The sequence below is a fragment of the Sturnira hondurensis genome, unplaced genomic scaffold (assembly GCF_014824575.4).
Source record: "Sturnira hondurensis isolate 20B ecotype Veracruz unplaced genomic scaffold, ASM1482457v3 Scaffold0007036, whole genome shotgun sequence".
NCBI lineage: Eukaryota > Metazoa > Chordata > Mammalia > Chiroptera > Phyllostomidae > Sturnira > Sturnira hondurensis.
Window position 1 is genome coordinate 2,297,603 of NW_028079667.1, and position 22,000 is coordinate 2,319,602.

Consider the following 22,000-nt stretch of genomic DNA (forward strand, 5'->3'; position numbering starts at 1 on the left):
AGATAATTGGTGATACAGACAACAACAAATGATGTTTCTTAAAAAAACCTAGAAGTATGTAATAGTGAAGTGCAGGACGAATCAGGTCCAGTGCTACAGGACTTTTATTTGTAAAAAAAGGGCCAGTGTAGTCTGTGCAGATGAGAGATTGATTATCTGCGCCGAGATGATCTTGCTGCTTTCCCTTACTGGCTGCTGGGACCCTTTGGACTGTCGGTGACCTCTGATGTCCGGCCCTCCACTGCGTTGCTGTGATAGAGGCACAGTGGTGATGTTGAACATATGAACGAGTGGTGGAGCAGGGGCACTGAGCAGCAAGAAAGGACCCCCACTTTCCACAACTGTTATGAGCGGACCAGTGTGTAAGGGTTGGGAGGCTGTCCCACATGGGGAAGATAAAAATAGGAAACAAACAAAAACCTTGGGGTTTATGTGTATTTTACCCCAGTAAAAAGCTTTCTTCCTTAGTTTTGCCTTACACATCCTTCCAGTGACACCACTGGGGAAACTATCATTTCCCACAAACATAGATGGTAAATTCCCACTCCCTTCTTGTAAAGCATTGTCCAGATTTATAGAGAAGGGTTAGTATCCTGAGTATATAAGAAAACCTTATAATTCTATGTAAAATAAAAGGCTCCATTTGCAGACAAAGAAATACAGTAAATATTGCATAAGAAAAAGTTTTACTAACAAGCAAAAAATGCCAATCTAAAAAATACCTGTATTTTCTTGTCTAACATCTGTGAAGTGGCTACCTGTGTCAGGTATGGTGCTAAGCACTTTTATCTTATTTAAAGCAAATGAAAGTCCTGTAAGGTTGGCACTGTTCAATGTTCATTTCATAGACAGTCAGTCTCAGGGCTCAGGGATGTTAATATGCTTGAGGTAACAAAGTGAATAAGTGGTATTAAGTAAAATGCTACTTTACCTTTGAATTTGCAAAGGTTGAATGATGGCATGAAGACAAAAAATATCCATGCCTTTGACCCAGCAATTTTACCTACAAAAGTTTATCCCAGGGAAATAATTAGGTAAGTGCACATAGAACTTTTATGAAGGTATTTTAGTGCTGTATTATTTATAATAGCAAAAAATTGGAAGCAACCTCAATATTCTTCAGAAGAGTGTTGGCTAAATATATAAAGACACACCCACAGAGTATGAACCCAAGCAGCACTAAAGAATGAGTAGATTGATATGGTTTGGCTTAGAAACTTGTGGCCTACCTATTTTGTTCAGTGGGAGAAAAAAGTCAGGTTACAAAATAGCATGTAAACTCTGACTCTATTTTTATAAAAATATTGTATTAAGCAGAGAAAGGTGTCAGAATGTATTTGCTATGGACATCCTCATGGAGAGGTTAAAATAGAGCAGAGCCCATTTTTGTACTCTGCACTTGTTTGAACGTTCTTCTTGATATAAATATTTGAAGCAGAAAAAAAATCCCCAACAAATATTGTCACATGCTGAAAGTGAGAAGCCAGAACAAATACAGTTAATGCTGCAAGAACACTCCCAGAGCAGGTGAAAGACCAGAGCGGGATCGTATAACAGGACGATGTAAGACTCAGTACTTAGAGTGAGGCTGAACAGGAAGAAGACAGTGAGAAGCAGAGGAAAGGGCAGTGGGAGAGGGATGCTCTGCTGAAGTGGAAGCTCAGGTAAGTGGAGTAAAGGCAGGCTGGAGAAACAGTGAGCCTCTCTCTGCAAGAAAGGCCAGCAAAGCCTGAGTGTTAGCAGGGAAGGTTCCACCTGGGGCTTTGTTGAGCGCAAGCTAGTGTAGCTAAGGAGAGTGAAGAGAGTTAAGAGCATAGGATTTGGAGTGAAGCAGTACAGCTAGTGCTCACTAAGTATCCGTGTGTTCCCCTCTGGGTCTGAGCCCTCCTCAGGGCCCGTGTCTACAACCTGAGCCCAGTCAGGGGGCTTATTCTTGCCACAGGACTCTGAGAGAAAGATTGCAAAGCCTCTATCAGCTCTCTTGCCCTGAAGCAGAAGCAGTGCACGCATTCCATGATGGCCTAGCAACAAGAAACCAGTCACACTGAGTGGCCCCTCAATGTGTAGGGGCCACTATGGCCAGGAGGAGAATGCAATTGAGAAATAAACTTTCGTTGTTTTAAGACACTGCCATTTTGGGGTTTGCCAGTTATTACAGCTAGAGTTGCTTGCTCTAATATGCTTTGTCGTTTATTAGCTGACTGATTTTGGACAGATTACTTAACTCTCTAGACATCAATTGTTTCTCCTGTAAATGGATAAAATAATAGTTCCTATCTCACAAGGCTACCGGAGGATTAAATGGGAAAGTGTACAGTGTGAGGGACAAAGTACTCAGTATGTGTTAACTGTTATCCTTGTTGTTACCTCTATCATTTACAGCAGGAATTGATAAATCAGTCCCTCAAATGGGCAGCAAAAGGCCAAGGAAATGTCAACAGATGACAGCGTCAAGCCAAGGAGACATTTTGGGACGCATTAGCAGAAGTTGTGGAATCCCGATGTGTGGATGAAGAGCACTGAAGACACAGATAACTGCCACCTCCCTGTGGCTGGAAGCGCTGGGTGTTGAAATGAAGCACTCACAGGGGAGGTCAACCTGGAGAGATAAGCTAGTTATGAGTAGTTGCATACTTGTAAACTTCCATCATCATGAAATAGGTTATGCTAATACAATTCTTTTTCTAATATCTCAGTTTAAGTGGCCATAAAGGGCACTAGATATGCCCAATATTACTGAATTATTGGCTGACCTTCTCGACCGGTTGGTCATCTAAGGATCTTGGACCAGGGACCTTGGGGCTACCAGCTTTCTGCCTAATTAGTGTGGGGAAAGATAATGCCAGTGAGCCCCTGTGGGTCTCCGTGCTGTGGAAGGGGCGCTATATGTAAATACAGCATACAATGGATTTGGGGGAAGTTGGTGGTGCCATTCTCCCCGCTCCATTCCCTCCATCCTCCATCTCCTTTCCTTTGTAAAAAGTAGCAGATTTGCATTTAGCATAAAAATAACAGATGTCTTATCGAGACTAATTCGAGTGCCATGATTATATGAAATTTTTAATAAAATCAAATTGATTCTCCAGAGAACAAATTGTCTAAGTTACTCCCAGTCAGTGGTGGCTACAAAATTTCTACTAGGCCGGGATAGAGGTGGTAATGGGGTAGACTCAGTGTGTCCGAAGGTGGGCTTTCAGAACACTTTAAAGGGACTGAAAAAATGTCAACTTTCTATATAAAAAGGGGGAGGGGATCCTTTTGCGGCAGGGGGGGGGACGGGGGGCGAGGCCGTAGTGGTGGTGTTGACTCCACTTGTTATGGTCACCGCTCGCAGGGGCTTATCATTTTGCTCAGTCCACTCTTTCAACAGACTTTTTACTGAGCATTTACTATGTGCTTCAGACACACGAAGCTGATAAACCGTCTCTGTCCCTGCGACCACCACAGCCCAGAAGAGACCCAGGGCGAGCTGTACCACCCCCGGGTCCTCTCAGTACACCGAAAGCAGTGCCAGGTTGTCGCAGCATCCCTCTCTGCTCTCCAGTCACAGAGCTCTCTCAGGTACAACTTAAAGAGAAGCATTAGGATCCCCACTTTGTCTCACCTCTTTGCATTCACTGCTTGGACAAACTCTACTCCTAGGGCAAATTCCCCTCCAACAGACTCGCCCATCTCAAGTCAACCGAGGGGCCCACGGTGTCTCTTCTCGGGGCTAATCAGAAGGCACAGAGCCTCTTTCAGTTGCAACCATTCTCATCTTATAGAATGCTGTTTAACCTAAAGCCAGATATTCTTATTTGGTAAAAAAAAACACGCCGCCCACCTCCCCCCTACCTCCACCAAAACAAAAAGCTGCCATTACGCAGTCCTGACTGGGAATCAAGGCTTCTGCTCTTCAAGAGTGCGCGGGAGTCTGCCTCGCCCTGACCTTCACTTCCCTGTCACTGGCATTTGGGGGCGCGGCCGGAGACGCGGTCGCGAAAAGGTAAAGGTGCATTTGCAGTGGGAGGTCCACTGGGACACTCAGGCTAAGATCTTCCCCGGCTTCTGGTTAATCCCATGAAGAGACGACCGGAGGGTCCCGGAGCGAGGAAGATGGATCAGGTCCGCCTACTCTTAGTCTAACAGGAGTGGCGGGATGTGGGTGGGGGTAGCTCCAGGACCTTTGAACGGGGCATCACCGCCCTCCGGAGCGGGTCCCTTCCTAAGCGAGGGGGTGTGGACCCAGTTCGCGGATCCTCAGCTGTGCCCGAGCAAGGACCACACCATCTCCCCAGCACCCCCAAACCCTCCCTGGTGTGACCACTTTTGATCCGGCTCCAGACAAAGGCAATCTGAACTCCCGCTGCACGAATGAGGGGATCAGGTTGCTCTCTCGGCCTCCCCTCACCACCACACCCCCTCCTGCTTTCCCCCTTCCCCACGTGACTCTCTGGAATCTTTGCCAAAGCTTCGAGTCCCTGGGTCCATTTTCACGCCGAGCCAGGGAGAGAGGAAGGAGGAGAGGAAGGTGGAGGAGGCGGAGCATGTGTCTTTTAAACGCGGGGAGCCGGAGGGGGCCTCATTTTGTGCGTTTCCCGGCTCTCTGGTGCGAGTAGTATTGAGTTCGGGGGTTCTTTCCAGCCCCTGTAGCTCTTTCCTCCGTGCATTTAAAATTATGGCTTCTCCTCCACTCGGGTAATCACACCTGGACCCGCAGACCAGCTCCGCGGGCGTTCGGTGCGGAGGCGGCTGTTGGCTGGGAGCAAGCGGAGCCCCCGCAGCCCTCCGCACAGGGCGGAGGGCGGGGGAGAGAAAGTAGCAGCAGCGCCCCCCTCCCCCCCGCGCAGCCACCTGGGTCTTTCCTCCGAAGCTTTTGAATCGTCTGCGGAAAGGAGCGCAGCCCGAGGCCGCACCGTGCGGTTGCAGCACCCGCGAGTCCCGGGAGCAGCCCGCAGCGCCGCACAAAGTTTCCTGCAAACGGCCCCCCGCGGCTGAGGTCGGCGGAGCCCCGTGGCCCGCGGAGGGTGGGTGGGTCTTTCCAGGCTCCAGGCGACCCCGTCTGCGGACACAGAGCCCACGTAGAGTGTCGAGCGAACTTTCGAAAGCTGCTACAGACTAACCGGCGAGGGGATCTCCACAGTGCGGGACCCCAGAGCGGAAGGGTCGGGCCGCAGGGAAATGCTGGGAGATCAGCACCGGCGGTGACCCGCAACTTTCCGGCGAGACTGCCTCGGTGAACTGCCTTCTCTTACTCGCTCCGGCTCAGCCCGCGTTGGTGTCCTGCTTTGCTGGGGAGCTAGGCAGTGAGTGAATTGAATCCCCCGCCCACCCCAGCGCCTCTCGGGCTCAGGCGAGTGTGGCTCTCGGCCGGTGCATCGCCACGTTTTCCTGGAGGAAACCGCCCGCTGCCCTCCGCCCTCTGTGCGCCCGGGGCTGAGGCGCCGAAGCCAGCGTTTTGGCCGAGAGCAGGTTCTTGGATGCTGAAAGCTGAGCTCCCCCAGCGTGGGTGTCTAGGCAGCGATGGGTGTCTTTAAAGTGTGGCTCGGGGTGGCCCTGGCATTGGCGGAATTTGCAGTATTGCCTCATCATTCTGAAGGTGAGAGAGCGGTGGTGTGTGTGTGTGTGTGTGTGTGTGTGTGTGTGTGAGAGAGAGAGAGAGAGGGGAGGGGGGGGAGAGAGAGAGAGAGAGAGACCATGCTTTTTCAAATACCCAGTTTTTTTGTGTGTGTGTGGGGGTGAGTGGGAATGGAAGTGAAGTGGGCTTTCTCTGAGATTTCTACTCCTGATTGTTTTTGCATGCGGATCACCAGCTAGTCTCCCGCCTCCCTCTTTGCCCTGAGTGCGTTTGGGTGGATGGCTGTTCTGTTGGGGTGGCATCTCTGAAAGTGGATTCTTCTTTTTCCCACTTCCCTCAATGGAAAGCAACTACATTGAGAGTAGGTGCGGAGCGAGCAATTGCTTGTACCTGTGTAAAAATACTTCTGCTCCTACGAAAGGTACCACCGGCACCTTCAAGCCCCGTCGCTCTCCCACCCTCCTCGTCCTAATAGGTGTCCCCGTAAAGTCCAGTGAAGACTTTATAACTAGCTGATTAGAGCGTGTTCTGGACATACGTAATTCAATGACACTAGGAGAAATCTCCCTAGTACAGAGAGGCACGCCCGCCCCGGAAAGCAAGTGGTTAATAAGTTAAGTTTCATTCTCTTACTTCGCCCTCTGCCTCCCAGTTTTCCTCCGGGGCTCAAGCCTACGTGGAAAATCTCGGAGCTGGGGGAGAGAGGAGACTGTGGGAATTGTCGCCATGATAGCTAAAGCAAACTTGGCGCAGGGAAATAAATGAATGATTATGTACATCAAGGTTTTGGGGGTCATGGGATGGCGGACCCGGGGACGCGAGGCGCCTTGAGCTCCCACCCGCTCAGAGGAGCCGAGAAAGTCGCCGAGCTAGGGGAGAGGGAAGGGACCGGCGAGCGGGGAGAAAGACGGCTTAATTCACAGCACCCGGCTCTCGGCTTCCCCTCCAGGCTCCGTTCATTATTCATCCAGCTGCGGGAAAAAGAGTTCACCCGCCCGGCTGCGAATCAGAGCCGCAGCCCGGGCAGCGGCAGACCTGGGGCTGGGCGGGGCACCACCTGGTGCGCGGTGGGGGCGGGTGCAGAGCCCGGGCGCCGGTCTGGGGACGGCAGGAGGCCCTGGGAGGACAAAGCCCTGCCTTGGGTCGACCTCCAGTTAGCAGGGCATAAGCCTTTTCCTTGCTAGTTTCCCGGGAGAAAGTGGCGTGGCCTTGGAACTCGACGCACAGCGGTGGAGACTTTCCCGTGGGCAGAGGTACCATCTGCCGCACCTTCCCGGGAAATCTGTCATGTGTGTTCCTTCCCTGCGAAAAGCGCGCCTGGAACCTGTGCGGCCTTCCTTAGAACCGGACAAAACCTGTAGAAACATGTTTTTATTGTATATGTGCGTGTGTGTGTGCAGACTTAAAAAATACAATTTATAGGGCTTAATTACGATAATAAACCAGATGGGAGAGTCGGTCCAGGCCACTCAAATCTGAACTGGAGACTTAGAAAAAATTACATTTTCACTCGGTGGTGGCAGTTTCTTATTCATAATCATATCCCAGTAGCTCGGAAAACGTGCCATCTCTCCCTGATAGTTCACCAGGGGGCAGTTGGAATGAGGCAGTTTTACAAAACCAAATCTCTTGAATAACAAAAGCCGTTATTAAAGAGCCTGCAGGGTTCACTCTTTGGAAGACTGGTTGATATATTGTGCAAAGTTTAAAAAACTCCAAGTCTTTTGACGGGGGAGGAGGAGTGCGGGACGCAAGGGGCGCTGTTCCTCCAAAAATTACATGGAAACGGTGCTTCTTAGTATTTCACCCTGCCTCCAGAGCGTCCTGGAATTTTACAATTGGTCTCACAGATGTCTGAGAGTTTCCATCCAAGTTACAGTGATATGTATCGAATAATGAATGGATATGGACATTTACTGAGCCCATGTTATTTGCCTGGCACTATACTAGGTAAACCTTTTACATACTTTATTTCATTTAATTAATTTAGGTGATACAGGTTCTACATCCAAAAAACAAGCTGTCATCCGATGACACCTTTCATTTGGGTGCTTCAGGGGTTTCCTTTTCTCTTAAAAATAAGAACCTTGAGAGCAAGAATGGAAAGCTTAACTACTGTAGAGATTTCCTTGAGTTTTTCTTATTATCCTTGGCAATGATTTTTAGAAGTGGAAAGGGAGTATTCACGTTTGTGCTTCTCTTGGTGTGATGTGCTCTGTGACACTTTGGCTAACCAGGCCATTGCAGAATTTGTAGTTTTCTTCTCGGTGCTCAGAGAACATGTCATATAAGCTGTAGTGCACCAGTTAGTAATTCTACAGTTATTGCTGATCAAGGTGTGGTTTCTGTCTTCCTCGTCTTCCTCACTTAGTTGTGTACTCACTGAGCTCTTCAGATGGGTCCTGGTTATTCTTATATCTCCAAACTCAGCTCTTACTGTACAGTAGGTGTTAAAAATTATTGGTCAGATGACTGAGTGTAGCCAAATCACACTCTTTTGAATTAAGATGGACTGGCTTCCACAATAAGCTGCTCTGTGACCTGGGGTGGACCACCTAACTTTTGGGGGTTGTGGTTCTGTCATTTACCAAATGCAGAAGTTAGCCAACTGATAGCTCTAAAATACTTGTGCTAATTATCCAGCATGGGAGGCGGGGGGGGGGGGGAGGGCGGAAATCAGTACCTGCTGTCCCATCTTGTGGTCAGTTGCAACTTTCTCATTCTGAATTTTATTTTAATTATTAAAAGAAAAATGAATTATTGGCAGTGATAATTTACATTGCCTTAAATTGCTGGCAAACTACTTTGATTTGAGAACTTCATAAAATTAAGATGTTACAGGGAAGCTTCTAGCGAACATGGCCGCTTTCTGAATCAGATGTTCTGCTGTGGTGTTTTCTGGAGAAGCAAATCTGGAGTTATGTTGATGGGGATGTCCTGTGTACTTACACTGGATAGAGTGTGTTAGCTTGGGGATAGAAAAAGATTACTTAATTGGAGGTTAAAGGAACTTAGTTCTAACCTGTGTCCCATCATTCCCTATGTGACTTTTGCCAATCCCATAATCTTCCCGGCATTTCCTTTAAAACCCATTAACAGACTTCTGGCCAAGATGGAGGCGTAGGTGGAAACACTGTGCTTCCTCGGACAACCAAGTTTAAAGACAACCAAGTTTTAGTAACAAAAATGCAACCAAAACAGAAAGTTGAACTGTACGGAAGTTTGACGACAACAAACCACTCAGCCAGACTGGTAAGAGGGGTGGAGTCAGTGGCTGACAGGAAAAAGTGGCCGGACCAACCAAGGAGCGAGGGTGGTGGTTGACAGATCCCAGGCGTGGGGTGGCAGCAGGCAGACCCAGTGCAGGCGCAAGGTGGCTGGCTGACTGTGGTCACACATTTGCGTGCAGACAAACCAGGCAAAAACCAATAAGCAGTGAGACAGACCATGCAAACCAGGGCCCCAGCACCATGAATTAAAGCCTAAAAGCACCATTTGGAAAAACTTTCAGGGGTTGAGGTGCTGGGAGAGGCTCCCAGGTTCACAGAGAGTTCTTTGGAGAGACCCACAGGGTCCTGGAGGGTGCACAGGCCCACACACCCAGGAGCCAGCACCAGGGGGGCCTGGTTTGCTTGTGGGAAGCAGCAGAGGGGAACCGAAATCCGAGAGAGTGTGGAACAAGCCATTGCCCCTGTCTGACCCCGCCCCCACACACAGCATCACAACCCAGCCACTGGTTGCCCTGCCCTGGTGAACACCTAAGACTCTGCCCTTCATACATAACAGGCCCGAACAGACCAAAACATTATGGCTCAAGAAGAACAACAGCTCAAAGCCGCAGAGCCAATACTTCTAAGTGACCAAGAGATAGTCAACCTATCAGATGCATAGTTCAAAACACTGGTGATCAGGATGCTCACAGAACTGGTTGATTTTAGTCACAAATTAGATGAACAAATGAAGGCTACACCAAGTGAAATCAAGGGAAGTGCACAGGAAACCAGTAGTGATGGGAAGGAAACTGGGACTCAGATCAAGGGAATGGACCAGAAGGAAGAAAAAAAATGACCAAACAGGAAAGAATGAAGAAACAAGAATTCAAAAAAATGAGGAGAGGCTTAGGAACCTCCAGGACATCTTTAAACGTTCCAACATCCGAATTATAGGGGAACCAGGAGGGGAAGAGGAATAGCAACAAGTGGAAAATTATTTGAAGAAGTAACAAAGCAGAACTTCCCCAATCTGGCAAAGGAAATAGACTTCCAGGAAATCCAGGAAGCTCAGAGAGTCCCAAAGAAGTTGGACCCAAGAAGGAACATGCCAAGGCACATCATAATTACATTAGCCAAGATGAAAATGAAGGAGAGAATCCTAGAAGCAGCAAGAGATAAGGGGACAGTCACCTACAAAGGAGTTCCCATCAGACTGTCACCTGATTTCTCAAAAGAGACCTTCCAGGCAAGAAGGGGCTGGAAAGAAGTATTCCAAGTCATGAAATCCAAAGACCTACAGCCAAGATTGCTTTATCCAGCAAAACTTTCATTTAGAATGGAAGGGCAGATGAAATGCTTCTCAGATAAGGTCAAGTTCAAGGAGTTCATCATCACCAAGCCTTTATTATATGAAATGTTGAAGGGACTTATCTAAGAAAAAGAAGATAAAAATATGAAAAGTAACAGGACAGGAAACTCACAGTTATTAACAACCACATCTAAAACAAAAGCAAACCAAGAGGACAGCTAGATCAGGAGCGGAACCATAGAAATGGAGATCACATGGAGGGTTAGCAACAGGGGAATGGGAGGAGGAGGAGAAGGGGGGAGAAGGCACAGAGAATAAGTAGCGTAGATGGTAGGCAGAAAATAGGGGGAAGGGCAAGAATAGTATGGGAAATATAGAATCTAAAGAACTTGTGAAACATGGACATAAGCTAAAGGGGGGGCCTGGTGGGGAGAGGTGTGCAGGGTAGAGGGGAATGAAGGGGGGAAATAGAACAACTGTAATGACATAATAAAATATTAAAAAGTGAAAAAATAAATCCCATTAGCAGGGTATACTGAAGAGGGTCAGTTGATAGTGTGTGTGTGTGTTTTTTAACGGGTGTATCAGCATATTTAGTTCTACTCTAGGTGGGAGAGTTCCTTTTGTATAAGACTCTGCTTAAAACTCAGTATTAAGAGAAGACACTGGCTGGGCAAAATAATTTGTCTCTTCATTCTTTCACTCCACAAACCTTTATCAAGAGCTTCTGTGTCAGCTTATTTTCTGTTATGGTGATACAGACATAAAATAATAATACCTGCCTTTAGGAATTTAAGTGTCTAGAAATCATTAGTACCATAAAGTATCAGGAGGGTTATGTAAATGAACACTGGTCCTTGGTGGGTTTCCCACTATTGAATACCGTATTTTGCTGTGTATGAGGTGCACTTTTTTGTCCAAATTTTTGAGGGAAAAATAAGGATGTACATTACATATGGGTATAATGATTATATACGATGAGTTAATGAGTGTAATAATCTCGAGTATAATGTGCCCAAAAATGTGGGCGCGCATTGCACGTGGCAAAATACGGTGTAGTTGCAGCTTTGCAGCTTTTGGATTTAGCAGCTCCCTGCTAGAGGGAATGAAGAGGTGTGTGTTGTCATGGGGTTTTATAATTCCATCATATTATGTTTCTTCCCTGGGGATTGGATTTTGGCTGTTACCCTCTGCATATACATTATTTACTGAGGGCACAGCCATCTGTATTCACTGTTATGGACTTGAGCAGCTGTATCACTCAGTTTTAGTCAGGTGCAAGGGGTCGTAATGTTCTCCAACCACATGGCTGAGAGAGAGGAGGGGACTTCCACATGGCTGAGTGAGAGCCACCTGCCCGATCTTGGAATAGTTCAAAACCAATTGGCCCGTTTTCATTTTAACTACTTTATTAGTTAATCTGAATTCTGGTTGACAGTAATCAGGATGTGAGCTGTCCTGTCAGTCCAGAAAATGATTCTGTTTTAACTGTTCCACAGTGTACAAGCCATATGCTGAATTATAATACAACATAGAGGTCCAACATTTAAATGGCAACTGTGACTGCTTGTTCCTAATGTGTCATGCTTTTGTGATACCGTGCTCTCCAAATCTCTTCATATCTTATGATCAGATCTGCCACCATCTTCTTGAATTAAAGGGTCTGATATTTTGTGGTCCTTGGATTTTACTTCTCTAATTGACTGAGTTGAGCAGGTATAGTTTCTATAGTAAATGAGCTGTAAATACTGGTGAAATTTATATCTCAAAATTTCTGTGGAAACTTTAGATTATATATAGGAGTACATTATACTGTGCAAAAGGGCTTAGAAGCAGACATTTACTTATTTAAGTGAATATGAAGGAACCTTTTACCTATGTAACCTGCAAAAAAGGAGCCAACCCATCAGACGATGGGAGACCATGGGAGGGAGGTCTGAAAAGCTCAGCTTCCTTCTAGGCTCATTGGATCACTTCACTGTGCAAAACTGCGTGCACCTTCTCATAGGGTATTAGAAATTAAATTAGCTAGCATCTGAGCTGTATTTGGTGCCCTGAAACTGGGAGAGGTCTTGGTGGGAGAACTCCAGCTCCTGTTGTCTGATTTTTCGTTTTCCCTTGAAGAAGTTCTGTTTCCCCTTCTAGCTATGCACCATCCATCAGAATTCCCCTTGAGGAATTTCCTTTAAGTTCAAATGAGTTCATAAATTTAAATCTCAGGTAGACCTGCAATCATTCCAGTACTCCTTAGGAAAAAAAGTGGTGAGTGAAGTGAATCATTTTGTTTTCCATCGTCCATGAATTGATCAATGATTGAAAAGGGCCCTGCTCTGGATGGGAACCGAAGCTGCCCCCAGAAGCCAGTGCCAGCAAAGCTCCCAGCTTCATCTGCTGGTGGGTGCACAGCGCGTGCTAGTGTGGGAGATGTATGCCTGCTCTGAGGACTGCATCTGGCCATGGGTGATGATAAATGCTTGATAGGACTGGGCATCCTTGGGATGCTTTGTTTTTCTCTAGAGAGTAGAAATGAGGTTTTGGAAGCTGTGTTAATGGAGACTCATTTGTGCAGCTGCCTTCTGGGTAGAGCTGTTCTGTTTTAGGAAAGCCCTCAGAGGGCAAAGCTTGTTGCTTTTGGAATTGTACATCACCGAGTGACCCAAATTGAGTTATTTCCTTTTCCTAATGATGAAATTCACCCGCAGTTACACACTGTTTTTGACTTGAGTCTCTTCTCTAGCAGATGTTTGGCTTTAACCAAGGGTGTATGTGGTTCCACACACTCAGTGCTACTTTATTCTTCATGTTACAGTGAACTTATAACATCCATCTAAAACTTCCAGAAATGAGCTTCAGTGTGGGTACTTGGATACTCCTTAAGATATTTGATTTCTTTGGAGCTTTAAAAAGATACTGGCTTTTGTAAGGTAATCCTGTGGAGGACGATAGAACGATTTGAGGATGGTCTTATTTTAACGGTTACATTTTGTTGTTTATTCTAAAGGTTAAATTTTGTTAAATTGTACCTAGCCTGTGATCTTTATGTATGTGTATTCTTTAAACACTAGGAGTAATTAAATATATCCATTTAATTTTGAAATTGAATTGTTATATATTTATTGAGCTGTATGTGATTATTTTTATATGCAGGGTGGGGCAAAAGTACGTTTACAGTTGTAAGTGTGCAAAACACAGAGTTTACTTTTGTAAAAGTATTACAAAAGTAATACTTTTGTATTACTTTTTGTTTACTTTTGTATTAATTAATAAATAAATAAATTTATTTATTAATTATTATTTTTCATACAAACAACTGTACAGCTACTTTTGTCCCACCCCGTATATGCATACCTATCATATATGAATATATGTCCTTTTTTATTAGATACAGTAGACTGAAATAATAAGTCTGGGGAACAGGACTTGTTAAAGAAAAATAAATCAGGAATAATTTTCCCCCAATTTTTAATCTCAAGTTATTCTTATTTGAATGTCAAGGGCACAGAAGTTACTTCAGCAAATTTGCCCATAGAGATCTTTGATTCAAACCTCAAATGTAAATAGCCATCTCATTTTCTTTGAAGATTGTTCTTAATTCCGTTATTGGTGGATAATGTAGATCAGTCTGTTCCTGGGAAGTTAATATTTTTGAGACTTCATGAGTGATCCGTTAGAGACCAAGCACTGTAGTAAAGTGTGTCCTTCTCTCTTTGGACACCAAGCGTGGTGCCCCGTCAAGATGGGCCTCTGCTGTTCCAATCTGTTGTGCAGCCTCAGTTCCTGAGAGGGGGACCGTCAGCCTGCTACCCACGCGTTCCTGGGTCAAATGGACACCTGCTGTGCTGTTCACATGTTGGTTGGGAATGTGTGTGTATTCCTTTAAATTAGCATTGTAGTTTCACATTGTTGTCAAATATAAAACTTAGAAAGATTTATTTTACCATATGCTATTTATTCATAGTATATAGGCTGTCCCATTCAAATTCAGCCTTCTTTTCCTTTTTAAAAAAAGATTTTATTTATTTATTTTTAGAGAGAGAGGAAGGGAAGGAGAAAGAGTGGGAGAGAAACATCAATGTGTGGTTGCCTCCCATGTGTCCCCATCTGGGGGCCCGGCCCGCAACCCAGGCATGTGCCCTGACTGGGAATCGAACCAGCGACCCTTTGCTTCACAGGCCTGTGCTCAATCCACTGAGCTACACAAGCCAGGGCAGCCTTCTTTTCCTTTTAGAAGCAAATCGTCTATCTGTTGTTTTTTATTTGGTGGTTATGAGTGGAAAATATAAAGTTGTATTAGTTTATAACCAGCCCATTAGAAAAAAAATTGAATGTAAAGGTAGTGAAAAGAGTCTTTGAGGTCAGGAGCTCAACAGAAGAGTTCTTTTCAAATAACTAGTCTACACCACTGTGCTATAAAATGTTTTGATATCCCTAAAGAGAAACATACTGTGTTAAAGGCATATAGTAGATAATCAGCCATATACCTAAGCAGATACCTACTAGGTGAAGAGTTAGGGAAAACAGAATAGAAGTCCCTGTCCTAAGAGTATGTTTATAGGTAGTGGGGTAGATGCTACAGTTCCACATGTCCAGCAAGGCTTTCCCAAGGAAGTACATAAGAATGAAATCACAGTCTGATGATGCAGGCACAAAGTGCTGTGAGCTTGAAGGAGAAAGGGCATAATCCTATGGGCTGGAAAGCTTCATGAAGGAGATAGGATCATGTGCACTGAACTTGAATGGACCAAATGCATCTTCTGCCAGTAATACAGATGAGCAAACACATTGGGATATGAAAGCATTATGACAGCATCCAAAGTTGGCCTCTTGGGTTGGACTGGAGAACTTGTGTAAGCAAAGAGTGGATGAAAAGTCTGGATAAGTACATTGGGACTGGATGATGGAAGCTTTGCTGATTTATCACAAATGAAAATAAATACTATATTTATAGCATGCCATTATAAATGCATTTGTTTTAAAACTCAAATACTAAGTTTTAATGATGCCTTCCCTCACGTGTGTCCAAGAAATCTTGCTTTGGTATTTGGAGTTACTTCCCAGGGGAAAAACGCTCACCTTTTGAGGTTTTGGAACGTGCAGTTTGCTGAGTGTGATGCATATAGATGGAGTATTCCCGGAAGTGTGCTGGGGCAATGCCAGTTGGTTTACTATGCATCCCTTTTAATTCTTGTTTTGTTTTTCTCCACAGGTGCTTGTGTCTATCAGGGTTCCTTGTTGGCGGTAGGTCATTGTTAATATTTTCTGTTTATTTCTTTTGAATGTAAAATGCTTGACCAAGGTTACTGAGTGAATGAGATGGCCCTATCATTCTAAAATACATTTATTTTCCTTCACAGTTTGAGGATTATCCCTCATCCTGACACAATCATACTCGATTACTTAATACCTTTTTCAGAGTGAATTAGTTCTATTCAGATACTCAGATATTGGAAGAGAAGTTCAAACACTCAATGCACCATTTGCATTCCGTGGCTGTCCTTTGTGTCTTTTCAATCAGAGAGAAAATTAGGTCCCGTTCTCTTGTCAGATATGAACTAGGGCATAATTTGTTTATCTCGCTGTTGCATTTGCTTCTTCCTTTGAAATGCCTCCAAAAAAGGTATGATTATTAAAATTAGTAAAATATGGAGGATTCTCAACTGTTGCTTTGAATTATAAACTTAAGATTTGGTAAACAACAAACAAATTACCATTTTACTACTGGAACTCTGCCATGTAGAGTAGAATTAGTTTTGAATTTAAAGTTAGGATGACTTGGGGGGAAGGCTGAGGCAAGTCTCATGCATTTCTTTCCATTAATAATGTACTGTGGTGCATAACAGTATGTTCAAGCCTTATTGAAAAGAACTTTCTATGCTCCATCAACTCTAATAAATGGTGTGACAAGTCATTCTTCATCACTTTTTTATTCTGGTTTAATAAGTGTTGTAATAAAAACAGAACTGAAATGGTTGGAAAGGGTTTGCTCATTTCCATCACAACTTGGTATTGACAAGTGTGATATTAGTAAGTCATCTTGGATTATCCTTGTGGTATTGAAATAGAGGAGAAATATCTGAAATATCCAACAGTCTAGATAAATGTAGATGTTTACAATAATATTCTTGCATCTGAATTTTATGTAATATCATTACTGGAGATTTGTGGGACTTTTTTCTTCCTTATATTTTTCTATTAGAGTCAAGTGAAAGCCATTTTCCTTGTTTTTCTCATTTCATGCCATTAAAAGCCTACTTTTTCTTCTGTTTATTTTTTAATATATTTTAGAACTCATTTTAAAATCAATGTGCTATAAAGTACATCATCAGTTTTGGGGAACTATAGTAGCTGTTATAGACAAGGCTATATTGTATTTACGTTAATACAAAGGGAATTGCTTATTGTATAGAGTGCTTTATAATTTTCGATACGTTTTTATACCTATTGACCCATCTGATACTTATAATAGACCAGGGAAGTAAGCAGGCCACATATTAGTTTACACCCGCCCTCCTTTCAATGAAGAGCCAAAGATGAGAGAAAGATTAAGAGATTTGCTAAAGGAAATTGACTATTAGAAACAGTCCTTTTTTTTTTTTGCTGTTGTTCTGCCTTTATCTGAAGAAAAGTGGCTAGGCTGTCTTTTATATTTGACATTGTTGTGTGTACATTTGAGTATGAAAGCATCAAGTATTTGGAGAGATCAATTTGGTCAAGTTAAAGGAGACACTGTGTATTGAATTTGCATTTAACAGATGATCTTGCTCCCTCTGTTTCCTTTGTGCCCAGGCTGAGCCCAAGGCTCCTGGCTGCCCAGGACTAGTAGGCTGTGCTCTAGTGCACCAGCAGGTCCTGACCACCCCCAGCAGACTTCTTGGTTTGCCAGGACTCTGCTACATTTGTTCCTGGACCTCTGATGTACTTAGTATTGTAGTTATGCAATTCAATCGAAAAGGCAATACACTTATCGCAACTAATGAAGATTACCAAACGTTTATTGAGTGATAGCTGGATCTGCAATTTTAAGCTAATTAGGAATGAATGCATCAGTGAACAAACAAACAAAATCCTTGCCCTCATGAAGCTTGAATTCTAATGAGTCATGTACATAGTATGGCAGATAAATGACATAGAGAGGAACAGTATAGGATAGAAAAGGCTGAATGGGGAGAGGATGGCCAGCTGGAATGGAGTGATAGGGAAAGCCTCACTGAGAAGGTGAGGCTGTGAATGAAGACCTGATTATAAGAGCTAGCTCCCTAGATATCCAGGGAAAGAGAATTCCAGAGAAGGGGGAATAGCAAGTGTGACTTCGGAAGAAGTGTGTGGATGTCAGAGTGACAGGGGCACGTGACCCTGAGAGGAGGGTGGCAGGAGATGAAGTCAGAGAGGTGGGCAGGGGACAGAGAGGGGGTGGGCAGGGGTGGGCAGTTAGAGAGGTGGGCAGGGGACAGAGCATGGGGCCTTGTCCTTTCAGTAAGGTAGGCAGGTGGGCCATCGGAGGAGCTAGAGCAGAATGACAAAATCTGACTTACAGTTTAATTAAACTGCTGAAATGTGAGTGGGGAAAGAAATAACATTCTTGTTTCTAGGGAAACTGTGTCGAATACTTTAAAAAGACTCCACAGAGGTGAGTCGCTAAAAATTTGCTGTCAAATTAAGTGTGAGACAAACAGCTANGGCAGTCAGAGAGGTGGGCAGGGGACAGAGCATGAGGCCTTGTCCTTTCAGTAAGGTAGGCAGGTGGGCCATCGGAGGAGCTAGAGCAGAATGACAAAATCTGACTTACAGTTTAATTAAACTGCTGAAATGTGAGTGGGGAAAGAAATAACATTCTTGTTTCTAGGGAAACTGTGTCGAATACTTTAAAAAGACTCCACAGAGGTGAGTCGCTAAAAATTTGCTGTCAAATTAAGTGTGAGACAAACAGCTATGAAAGATTGGGGAAAAACACAGAAATACAGAGAGAGTCTGCATTTGGATTTATTTGCACCTGCTTTAAGTTTTCGTGCACTGTACAGAACTGCACACTGGACATGAGGATGATGCATTCTGGGAATAGTTAAATTGTCCCCGTAATTCATTGCTGCGCTCTCTCCACATGACCTGGTCTTGAAGAAAGGTGCATATCAATAAAATTGAATGAATGTACATTCAGGCATTTTGAATTAAAATAAATGATTTAAGAACATTTGTATACTATTTTAGGATTCTCTGATTAACAAGTCCTTGGGTGAGAGGATTTCCGCTGTAACAGGCTTCACAATTGGGCACTGAGGGTGGTGGTGTGGTGTCCCTGTCCTTCTAAGTTCTGCCCATGTGCACTGCAGAGTTAGGAATGGCTTCACAGGGCATGTAGTCTGATCTCTCCATTTTATAGGTGAGGAAGATGGGCAAGAATGTGAAATTCCTGAGTTTCATTCATTTTTCAGGTAACTAGAAGTAGAGAATGGATCTGGTTGGAAATGGCGGAACATCAGCTTTACCCAGAACTCCGTAAGACCTATCAAGCAAATGAGTACACTGATCTAGTTGCGAACTCTCACCCCACCTTGTGAGGCTTCCTTCCGCTGATACCTTTTCAATTGCTTAGGAGGCTTCCGCACATAGTCAGACATTCATGGCTCTTGTTTCATTTCCTCCTCCTCTGCTAAAGACCAGCTCTGTGATCTTGAGCAAGTTACATAACCTTTCCGAATTTCTAACCTCCTATCAGAAATGAGGATAAATGAAGCCTTTCCTGGAGGGTTTTTGTAAAGTAAGAAGGTAATGTGGGGAAGACACCCAGATGCAGTGCCTAGCATGTGGTTTTCCACTGTAACACATTTTCTTTATTAGTCAAGAAGAAGAAGAAAAAGGAGTGGTTATTAAGCATCTGCTGTGCATTTTGTACTCTCCACAGTCTCAGGAAATAGATTTTGTCTTTACAGATTAGGAAATTGCAGCTCAGGGGGGTCTACGTCACTGGCCCCAGATTACACAGCCAGTCAAACTCAGGAAGAGAAGGTTCAGACTCAGTTCTGACTGTCCTGCCATTTCACTGAGCATACTGTTTCTCACAGCCAAGCCAGCATGCTTGTTGTCTCTGGACACAACGAGCTTATTTCGTCTTCAGCCCTATTTGCCCCTCCCCTCCCTGTTGCACCTGCCATGCAGTTGTCTCTGCCAGGCTCTGTCCTGACCGGCAAAGGCCAGCTGTCCCTGGCTAACCCCTTTGAGGGGTTTCACAGAGGCTTGCCTGCACTAGCGTGCACTGAATTCACACGCCATGTAGGAAACATTTAAGGGGTCATTCCACCTTAAAAATACACGATCACACACACATATTCATACATCCCCAACGATATATTGTGTTACCCAACTTTTGACAGCTCAGTGGACTAGCAGCAGTGATATTCTGTGTGGTTTGGTTCTAAGCCGCATGCAGGTGATTCTTACTCATGTACTGATTTCAGCTGTCTCTCTTCTCCCTCCCTGAACACTGTCTTCTCTGCCTCTCTCTCCACTCCTCGGGTCTGAAATTACCTGAAGGGTCTCGAAGTACTAAGGAAGGCCCTTGAGGAGCACTGGCCACTCTGCTGTGAGGTGTTTCTTCCCTGCCGTACCCCTGCACCCCCAGGCTCTCCAGACTCTCTAAAGTCAGCCCCTGGGGAAGAGAGTGTGTGTTAAGCCAGAAATCCACTGGAGGGAAACTACCTACTTCATATGTTTGACTGCGACTGGGGCGTTGAATGTGAGGAGGGAAATAAATGCATTTCAAAGTTTCCACCTACCTTCTGTTCTTTTTCAATTCCACAAGTAAAAGATGTTCACTTTTTTTTTTTTGCATCACCCCAGGCAAACAATTCTGTATGAGGTTCTTCTTGCGGGTGGATGGACTTTTCACCTCTGTTTTTACATCCTTAAAATGGAGGTGAGCTCTTTACTTCACCGGGTTGTTGTGAGGGTTAAAGATCAACACAAAGCCCTTTGCCCTGTGCTAAGTGGCCTACGGCGCCCAGTAAGGGTTAGCTGCTGTTATTGTTGCTATAAGGTAGTCATGATTAGAAAATTGGGACAAAACTACGCTTCTTCCCTAAACCAAAAGTGTTAACTGTTGAGATTTCCCTGCTTGGAATAGCACACTTGAAAGAAAGGAAACGATTGTCAAGGATAATGGAAATGTGGAGGGTTTACTATCGATGGTATAACATGGTGGAAAGATCCAGCCTTTGCAGTTTGAATCTTGGTAATGCTACATTCTTGCGGTGTGTCCCCAGCTATGGCATCTAATGCAGAGGACAGGATTCCTTATACAGTTGATGTGACGATTAACTGAGAGCAGGCTTCTGAGAAAACTCGGATCTGTGCTTGGCAAGGAACCGGCACACATCTCATCTGGGTGGCACCGCAGTGTCAGAGTGGAAATGACCGAGCGATAAAGGCAGGGGTGTCTGGGTTGGGTCCTGGCTCTGTAATGGCGAGCTGTGTAGCGTGGAGTAAATTGCTTGACAGATGTGCCATCTCAGTTTCTAAATTTGTAAAATGAGAGTTAGGTGAGATTGTCTCTAAGATTCTTCAGAGTGGTGCTGTCTCATAGAACCTTCTCTGCTGATGCAAATGTTCCATTGAGATTTTCCGGTGTGGGAGCTATGGCCCATGCGTGGTAATTGAATACTTGATATATGGCTAGTGACACTGAGAAACTGAATTTAAACCTTTGCTTAAAGTTAATTAATTAAAATTTAAATTTAAATAGCCACATGTGGCACATGGCTACTGTATTGGACCACGCAGCTTTAGAGCTTTAAAATTGTTAATATACTCGAGTACTTAAACTTGAATTATAGTCTCATGGATGGTTCTCACTCCTGGTGGAGACTTACTGTAGTGTTGTTAGCAGTTGTGAGGAAGGTCACAAGAAATTTGTTAGGGTACTTGAGTTTGCTATTTGATTACTAGTTTAAATAGTTTGAACAGTCGTATTTGTTAGGGAGCATTATTCATGCTCTCCCCATGTTGCTCAATGTGTTCCCTTGAATACAAGAAAAGGATGGCGTTGTACCTGAGCCCTTACCTGTAATCAATCTTACATATTCCATTTAATATTTTTCCTGCTTTATTGAGGTATAATTGACAACAACTATATATTTAAGATGTACAACTTGATGGTTTGATATACTTACACATTTTGAAATAGTCAATAGTCATCAAAATCATGGGCATCACCTCACTTAATTACCATTTCTTCCCTCCCTCCTTTCCTCCCTCCCTTCCTTCCTTTTTTTTGGTGGTGAGAACACTTAAGATCTTCTCTCTTAGCAAAGTTCAAATGTACAGTACAGTATTATTAACTATAGTGACATTGTTGTACAAGATCTCCAGACTTAGTTCATCTTTTTTTTTTAAAAGATTTTATTTACCTTTAGAGGGGAAGGAAAGGAGAGAGGGAGACAAATATCAATGTATGGTTGCCTCTCATGTGTCCCCTGCTGGGAACTTGGCCCACAACCCAGGCATGTGCCCTGACTGGGAATCGAACCGCGATCGTGTGGCCCGCGCTCAATCCACTGAGCTACACCAGCCAGGGCTAGACCTAGTTCATCTTGACTAACATTTCCCTCTTTTATCCTGCCCCTCGCTCCTGATAACCACCATTCTACTCTCTGCTCCACGAGTATACTACTTTAGATTCCACATATAAGTAACATTGTATGTATCTATATAGCTACATGTAGGCATAGGTATATAGATAGATCACGTTTTCTTTATCCGTTCATCTATTAGTGGGTATGGAGGTTGTTTCCATGTGTTGGCCATTGTGAATGATGTGGAAGTTTACATGGGACCACAGATTTCGCCTCAGGGTCTTGATTTCATTTCTTTGAACATATATGCAGAAGTGGGCTTGCTGGATCATGTGGTTGTTCTACTTTTAATTTTTTT

At 44.3% G+C, this 22,000-nt stretch overlaps 1 protein-coding gene across 2 annotated transcripts in view; it reads left to right on the plus strand.

Annotated features, from left to right (window-relative positions):
• Window positions 1–4,464: 4,464 nt before the first annotated feature.
• The window catches only part of FRAS1 (Fraser extracellular matrix complex subunit 1), a 425,396-nt gene continuing 407,860 nt past the window's right edge, over window positions 4,465–22,000 (plus strand). For both annotated transcript variants that reach the window (XM_037051016.1, XM_037051015.1), the window contains exons 1-2: window positions 4,465–5,578; window positions 15,285–15,316. In XM_037051016.1, the coding sequence (XP_036906911.1) occupies window positions 5,503–5,578; window positions 15,285–15,316 (108 nt within the window). In that variant the 5' untranslated portion in view covers window positions 4,465–5,502. The remainder of the gene's footprint in view (window positions 5,579–15,284; window positions 15,317–22,000) is intronic.